The sequence below is a fragment of the Corvus brachyrhynchos genome, unplaced genomic scaffold (assembly GCF_000691975.1).
Source record: "Corvus brachyrhynchos isolate BGI_N302 unplaced genomic scaffold, ASM69197v1 scaffold56, whole genome shotgun sequence".
In the NCBI taxonomy this organism is placed as follows: Eukaryota; Metazoa; Chordata; class Aves; order Passeriformes; family Corvidae; genus Corvus; species Corvus brachyrhynchos.
Genome location: NW_008238664.1, coordinates 308,541 through 316,972, shown reverse-complemented (window position 1 = coordinate 316,972; position 8,432 = coordinate 308,541). Strand labels below are relative to the sequence as shown.

General features: G+C 41.4%; 1 protein-coding gene across 1 annotated transcript in view; it reads left to right on the top strand.

The window, feature by feature from the left end:
• The first annotated feature begins 949 nt into the window (after nt 1–949).
• LOC103618194 (tyrosine 3-monooxygenase) overlaps nt 950–8,432 on the top strand; it is a 34,976-nt gene continuing 27,493 nt past the window's right edge. Inside the window, exons 1-5 of the mRNA XM_008636577.2 lie at nt 950–1,138; nt 2,026–2,200; nt 4,114–4,202; nt 6,329–6,396; nt 7,603–7,653. Of these exons, the coding sequence (XP_008634799.1) occupies nt 950–1,138; nt 2,026–2,200; nt 4,114–4,202; nt 6,329–6,396; nt 7,603–7,653 (572 nt within the window). The remainder of the gene's footprint in view (nt 1,139–2,025; nt 2,201–4,113; nt 4,203–6,328; nt 6,397–7,602; nt 7,654–8,432) is intronic.

Sequence of the window (8,432 nt, the reverse complement as noted above, 5' to 3'; positions counted from 1 at the left end):
AGGGGTGGTCTTATCTCTGGACCTGCAGGATGACCTTCACAGGGGGTCTGGCCCACTGTAACTTGGGGTATGAAGATATAGATGCTCATATCCAAAACCAGGTTTGTTGATGTCAAGTAAAAGGGAAGGGAAGATGTGCCTGCCCTGTCAGGAGCAGAGCTGAATTCCGCTGGACCTTGTCCTGCCACCCGTGAAAAAGGTGCGACCCTGTTTTTTTTTAAGAGCCTATTTCGCTGGAGATAAAATCATGAAACAAGTTCCAACTGAGGAATGTAGCCTGGAGGAAGCACTCGTCTCTTGGAGGGGTAGGGTAGAAAAGGTTCAGGTCCTGTGAGCAGGAAAAGCTCAGAAGTAGGCAATGAGTTCTGACTCTGGCTGAGATGTCTCTGGCACTCCCAGAATTGTGTCTGTGCAGGGAAGACAATACTTGGATTGGGCTGTGATTTGGGAGAAGACCCCATTGGTTCACTGGGGCTGTAGACAATACCGAGAGGGCCCCAGTGAGGTGAGAGAGTGGGGAGGCAGGACAGTCTCAGACACTGTGCAGGTCAGTCCAGACTGGGAGATGTAAATGAAGTTCAGGCTAATTGATTGCCTCTCCACAAAGGAATCCCCATCCAGGGCTGAACAGCTTGCAGACACCTTCAAACAGAGCAGAAGGATAGCACTTTGAAGGCACCAAGGGGAGGAGGGCCATCTTTGGGTCTTGCACACATCCCATACAGGCGGCTTCCCTTGATGCGTCTGGCACGACCAACATAAACATCCCTACGCCTGACACACAGCAACAGACTTGTCTCCCTGCTTCTGGCAGCTCTGAGCTCACCGCCCACACAGACACCCTGCATCTCCAGTCCCACCAATTCCCTGGGCCATTTCTCCCTCACCCTCAGGCAGTTTCCACTCAACACCTGGCTATTGCAATCCCCTCCCCTATCTCCCAATGAAGATGGATTTGGTGGGGATCTCAGGCCCAAAAGAAGAGGCCAACAAGGAGAAGATGTGTGGCTTACAGTCATTGAACAGCCAAGGCAGCCTGGACTCCAACAGGGAAGATGACAGAGGTTCTCTCATTCTGACCCTCACCCTCTACAACGTGAGGAAGATTGAGCTCTCTAAGGCAGCTGAAGTCTTTGAGGTACAGACCTCAATATTCCCTTCCTTTGCTGAGCCCTCTCTTCTGCCCCTACTGCCTTCATGTCTCCCAGTCTGCATCTCTCCCTCTCTCACCCTTCTCCTGCTCCCTGCCTGACTTGCACCTTGTGCTGCCTTCCCCCTTTCTCACTGTCCTGGTTTTGCTCCAGCTGCTCAGAGAGGCGGTCTGGTCTCAGGGCAAAGAGGGAGAGTGCTCTGGGGGAAGGGAGCATCTAGGCACAGTCTCTTAGAAGAATCAACATTTTATGCAAGGGTTGTTTAGAGCAGATACCAATCTGTTGTTTCTTTCTAGCAGTTGTGGTGGCCAGCATTTCAAGCACTCAGACTGTGGAGATGTTAGAAGCCAGTGAATTTTCTCTGCGTATTTGGCAGGAGATACAAAGACTGTAAGAGCTGTGAGCCACACAGGCATTATGTAGTCTGGGCACTTGAAGTACCCCCACCAGGTGCTCACTCTCATCTGGGAAAATGAATAACTCTAAAGAAAAGCATTGTACTTGTTATTTATTTTCCCAATTTTTTAACGATTATGGTGCTATTAGACATCAATAGATCTGCTTTCGTTCTGGCAGGGTTTTAAGTTACCCGGCCATTCATTTACTGTTTCTGCACAGATGAAATTCTACAGTCAACAGTATTCATCATTCATCTCATTCTCTCTCTACCCATTTCTACAGTGTTTAATCTTTAGCTCTGTCTGTATTTTAGCTCTTTCTAAACCAGACATTATTGGTCTTCATTGCTTAACATGCACTTCTAATTAATACTTCTTTTAGTCACCTTTTAAAGACACTGTGGAAGTGTATCTAGACTTACCTGGATTTTCAGTCTTTGGAGAAGCTTCATCATATGAACACTTGACTCTTGCAGATGTTTGAAACTCAAATCTATCACTTTGAAACCCGTCGAACCAAAAAGCCCAAGAACTCTGCTGATGATCTTGACATTTTTGTTGAATGTGAAGTTCACAGTGCTGATGTTGGTATCCTCATCACCACCTTAAAGAGAGTAGCAAAGGATGTGAAAGCCAGCAGAGAAGACAAAGGTAAGCAATGTATGCATCTATTAGTGCTGTTCTTTCGGAGTAACTTTTTTAGTTTTAGCTTCAGCTTCATGATAGTAATTTAATTTGTCTGGAAAGCCAGTGACTGTGCATTCATTATTTGTCTCTGCATGGCTGCTTTCCATTGCCATTAGTTCAGAAAGAGAAGCACTTCATCATAGCCAGCAGAACTGAGGTGAGAAAAGTGTTCCAGCAAAGAGGGAGATGAGAAAGGGCAGCAGAACAAAAAGCTGAGGAGAAACTAGAAACTCCTCAATGACAGGAAGATTGTGTGCTGAGAGCTGTGCAGAGAACTGGTTGCTTCAAGAAAAACACAGGAGCAGACAGGTATTTTTCCTGTTTGCAGGCAGGAATGGGTGAATACAGCCGTTAGAGACTAATACAATCCTGAGGATGACAGAAGAGAAGGCTGAGGGTCCAGCTCACAGGCTGAGTTCTCTGAATACAGAATTGCCATGGGGTTTCCCTCCCTTGACAAGGCCAGACAGACATTCCCAGAGCACTTTTAACTAATACAGACCCATTTGGACACCTTTGGGTATTGTTTGAAATTCACTGTCAGGCTAACTACAAGATGCAGTCCACGCCAAGCTGTTCTCAGGAACCGTGGGGATATCAAGAGGGCATCACTATTATCAGGGAAACTGGAGAGCCAAAGAGGGTTTAGGAGCTGGAGAAGCATTTCTTTAGGATTTCCTTGGGACTTGGGAGGTTTCAGATGTGCCAGGATGTGGAACTACAATAAAAACAAGGCACTGTCGAAAGAGGGTGTGTTTACATTCAATTCTGCAAGGAACAGGCAAGATGTGTGTGGGGACATACCCGGGGGCAGCTGTGATCAGGTACAGGTTTTGAGCGGATATGGTAATAGATGGCTGGAAAGGTACCTTGCATGCAGAACCACTGGTACAGCCAGAGACAAAGGCTCAGAAAAAAGTTCTGGGTGCACATAAGACATCTGTCAAACAGGTATTTCTTCTGTTGTATCACAGAATTGGTTGTAAGACATGAAAAAAATGGAGTTTCCCCAATATCTGAGTATTTTTAGGTTTGTACTTTTCTAAACTTGATGTGCCTGGATATAATATAATACAGCAAAAGTTAAATTTAACATTCAGTACAGAGATGTCTGATGTCTTGTCCAGTATGAGATTAAGGGTGACCCCAAATGGACCTGAGTTGTACCACAGAAAGTTTGATTACAGCATCAGTCTGACCTCCGAAAGCAAAATCAACTTTGTGTTTTTCCAACACTTCTTTTTAAATTAATTTCTCATAAATACTGACATTTAAATTAAAATGTTCACACTTTATTTTAATTTTAGTCACTGGAAAAGCTTCCCACTTCATGAGAAGGAAGCTGTTTGGAAGTTTAGCTAAAGAATAATGTTGCTGGAAAAAAAAAATGAGCCAGAAGAAAAAAACTTGAAGATGCTTCTTCACCTGTTCAGTTTCTAGAAATTTTAGAAATTTCACGTTTTCCTTTTAAAATATTGTTTCACTTTTAAAGGTATGAAAATGTAAGACTGCTTTTTAGACAAGATCAAAATATACTCTTAAATCCAGAATGTTGAAATAAATTTGCTGTCCTGTGTCAAACAGAACAGCACATTTGATCTAAAAGATATTTTTGCCTTTAAAAATTGTTTCTACTAATTAAAACTGAGAGATTATCACAGCAAGTTAATTTCAGATAATTTTTCATCCAATCTGCCAGTTTGGCCAGGAAACAAGTCAACTTGGCATGTATGATGACAATTATGGTAATAATAAAATATGAATATTCTTAGATATTGATAAAAAGAAAGCTTTTAATCTTCATCACAGCTTTTATTTACTCTGTCTTCTAAAATGTATTTGATACTCTTTTGTTTAACTCTCTGCTTTCTCTCCAGTGCCCTGGTTCCCTAGAAAAATCCAAGATCTGGACAACTGCCACCATCTGATCATGAAGTATGATCCCAGTTTGGACCATGGCCAGCCTGTAAGTTTAACATTACTGTTATTTCATCTTTAAAAGAGAAACTCTCTGTAGGGAGATTGTTGTAAGGGAAACTTCAAGAGTAAACAAATACTCTAGAACGAAGAGCAAAAACAAAGGGGCAGATAAAAACTCATCTTCAGTGGAATTAAGGACTGCATGAGTCCCTGCAGGAGTGGACCACAAAAAGGGTTTTACTGTAAGAGCTTTATATGTGTATTCTTAGCCATGCCCTAAGCACAAACTCTAAGAGATGGAAGGGGAAAATGCACTGTGGAGTCCTGCTCTAGTGATAATATTAAGGCAAAGTACTGGGAACAAACAAACAAACACTCATTTCTCATCAAAGTTTCCCAGCTTTAGTACAGATGAGGTGTGAGTTAGACACAGACACAAAAGGGACTCCAAAGGGCCGTTTGCCAATCGACAAGGCAGGTCACAGCAGCATTGTGTCCTGTCAAGCATCACACAGAAGGGATGCATGGAAAGGAAAGAAAAAGGACATACTTTGCACTGAGAAATGCAGTGCAGGTGTAGATATGTGTCAACAGAATCTACAAGAAAGTTTTTGTCATTCCCTTCTCTACATGTCTGAATTCTATTTAGTCCCTTTCATTAACCTTAAACCATATTTTGTTGTGAGCTATGTACAGTCCTGTGTAATATGAAATAGGCCTTTCCAAGTCTATAAGTCTGTCTTCTGTTTTGAGGATCACTTATTCAACTATAATGCTCTAGGAGAGCTTCATATCTTCAATAATCAGGGCATATTTAATTCTTCCTAATTTCTTTCTGATGCAAACAGTCCAAGTATTTGTAATTTTCCTGAGCTCTTAGGCTGTTTCTCATTAGACAAATTAACATGTATTGGGAATTCTTTGAACTGGACCAAATTCCCCTCATCTTTGCCAAATAGAAGGTGTGAGCACTGAAGAAGTTGAGAGAAAGCAGCAGTGGTGCAGAGTAACCAAAGTATTGAGCGGGGATAAATTTAAATTGCAGAATGTAGTGCAATTTAGAAATCCCTAACAAGTTGAAAACAAGTTACCTCAGGCACTGAACATCGCTTGTCTGTGGCAGGAGAGAGCACAGCATGGGCTTGTTTATCATGCTTCTGAGCAGGGCTCAAAAAATGGAGAGGCTGGGGGAAAGCACAGAAGAAGCTGATGTACAGGTAGCTCAAGGTAGCTCAAGAAAGATTTTGCATAAACATTTCCTACCAAGTAGACAGTTTGGGTTGTTTATCTCCACACCTTCAGTTTGTTCTTTACTTTCTCTTTACTGGCCAAAACCAATCAAACTGATGTCATTGTGACACCAGTTTCTGGGCCACCCTGTCACTGGCTGCACGTCCCCCAGGGAGGCTCCTGCTGCTCAGAGGGTGGGTGCAGAGCCCTCAGAACAGCAGGGGCAAAGCTGAGAGGTCACAGCATCTATGTAAACCTGGCCCAACAGTTCTTCGTGTTTTTTCATGTAAATGGACTTGTTACAGCCACTGACAAGCAAGGGTGGCATCTGAATGAACATATTATCCACAGCACATGACAAAATAAACATGTTCCCAGGATCCAGCCCTTTCCTCAGATTCACGCACACAACACTCATTAACTGCAGGCTTACTGGTATTATTGCTACACTAAAAATTGTGCGAATAAACCTAAGGGACAAATTTGGCTTGTAGTATACCAAGTGGTTCCAGTAAGTTCTGAATATTTTAGAATAATAAATATTTGAACAGTGATGCTGATCAACTCTGTTTTATGAGTTATATTAGCACACAGTTTCAGATTTCAGTTTTAATTCCTATTATGAATGATGTAAAATTAAAAGGAATGTGATTCCATGTCAGTATGCATATTCAATAGCTGGCAAAGCCTGCTTGAAGTTTAAATTCTAGTAAACACAGAAGGAGAAGAAGGAAAATTCTGGTATTCAGTAGGTAAACTTCCCCTTTAAACAGATACCGCTGAGTCTGTTTTTCACAACATAGTAATAAATGCACAGGGGAGATTGGGTGGGGAGCCCGTACTTCCTACAGATCCAGTGCTGGTTCTGTTGATTTCTACTTATGCCCACAGATCTCTCATAATGTAAGGCTTTTTTTTCCCCCAAATTATTTTCTAACCCAGGGATACGCTGACCTGGAGTATAACAAACGGAGGGCGTTCTTTGCTGACCTGGCCTTTAATTACAGAGTGTAAGTACAAGGCTGCTGAAGGGAGAGTTCAGTGCTCCTCATGTACTTTCAGACTTCATGTGCAAGAAATGTCAGAGATGTAATATTTTGTTAATGTATCAGTGGGGCCACTTTTGAGAGAACAAAATTCAGGCACAAAAGCTTTCACTCCATACAAAATTGGCGTTTGTGACAACACAGCAAATACATTTTAAGGCAAAAATCTTAAGATTGCGTTCACATATCCCAGCTCAGTGCCGGATTTTGTTTTAGCAGAATTATTTCAATATGCCTCTTTATTTCAATTTTCTAGTTCCTTTTAGGACTCGGTCCTGAGCTGAGGCTAATCTTTTTCAGGGAAATTTAAGGAACACTATTTACTAACATATATATATTTAACAGTGGAAAGCAATTTATTATTTTTGTTATTTCCTTTTTTAAATGTCTCCATCTATGCACATTAACTACCTAAAAATATACAAAGCTCTCAGTTCTTGTGTAAGAGAATAAAAATGTTTCCACCTTTATGTGCAAGCCTTCACCAGAATTACCCTGCTTTCTGATAAGGTAAATCAAAGGTATAGGTAAAACTGATGGTGGATTATCAGCCTCATGGCATCCAGGAACTGGTGGGGTCTCCAAAGTCTTGTGAGATTTCTGAGTACAGTTTTCTCTCTGCCATCAAATACCAGAGTCAGACCAGCTCAGAACAGCCCAAGAGCAGAACTGAACTGACTCAGAGCTACAAAAGAAGCAACAGTGAGGAAGAGGAGAAAAAAACACCCATCAGAGAAGTCAGTGCTAACCATGCAGTGAATGCCTGGGCAGCTCTCTGCTCACGGCTTTATGAAAGTTCTCTGTGACAGTACTGTGCTGATCACATCCTCCGGGAGGGGACTCTCCAGGCACACACTGTGTTTTGCTTGCTAGATTGCCTTCAGCAGAGGTGATGGCAAGCCTGAAGGTCTCTTATTCCATCTGTAAACCTTCTGAACACAGATCTCTTTCTTACATATCCCTCTGTTTCCTCCTCACATTGTAACAGAGCAGAGAATGCCAACATCAGAGCTGACCAAGACAAAAAAATAGTTCCTTATTTACTATTTTACTGTTTCTATTTTCATTCCAGCAAATATTCATGGTGCAGGCAAAACAAAAATATAGTACTTGGAAACTGAACTTGAAACTTTCTTGAGACACATGTCATATTTCTTCTCTTCGTTACAGAGGAGACCCTTTACCTCACATCGAGTACACAGCACAGGAAACAGCAACTTGGTGAGTTTGGTACTTTTGCTCCAATTCCTGTGCCATTCCACAACAGTCCCAGGAAAGACTGGCAGTGTGAGACAGCTATAACCTTTTTAAAACTGTATTCATCCACCCCACATTTTACTCTTTGGTTAAATGTCATCTTCTGGACATTTGTTTTGCAGAATGCCATTCTCTGGGCTGGTCTTAACTATTCACTGATCCCCAGAAAACCCCTGGAGCCTATAGAATAACTTCTAACTGACCTCTAATTTACCATAGCCATGGTGCTGGCAAAAATACCACCTTTTCAAACCTGTTCCCAGGAGAAAAATGCTCACTCATGGGATGGAAATTCACTCAGAGGATATGGCTAACTCAATATTCACAGAATAGCTTGCTCTCCTACAAGTATTCATTGCTTTTAATGTGAATACATATCATTTTCTCAAACTGAAAGTAGAGGAAATTTTGAAATACCCTTCCAGGGTACATTATTTAAACTGTAAAAGGGCCTTAGATATCATATGAAATGATGGTAAGTTACTTTTACAAGGGTACAGCATTTCTTCACTGGGGCTTTGTTTTTCCTGAAGGTTTGCCACTCAAAAAAAACCAAACCAAACCAAAACAATAACAACAACAAAAAAAAACCAACACCAAAAAAACCCAAAAAAACCCCAACACAACAAAAAAATCAACCAATGAATTAAACAAAATTAAAATTCAAAGTATATTTTTAAACATTATGTGAAGTATGTGGCAGATTTGAAATAGAGCAGATTTGAAATACCTCTGTTTCCACT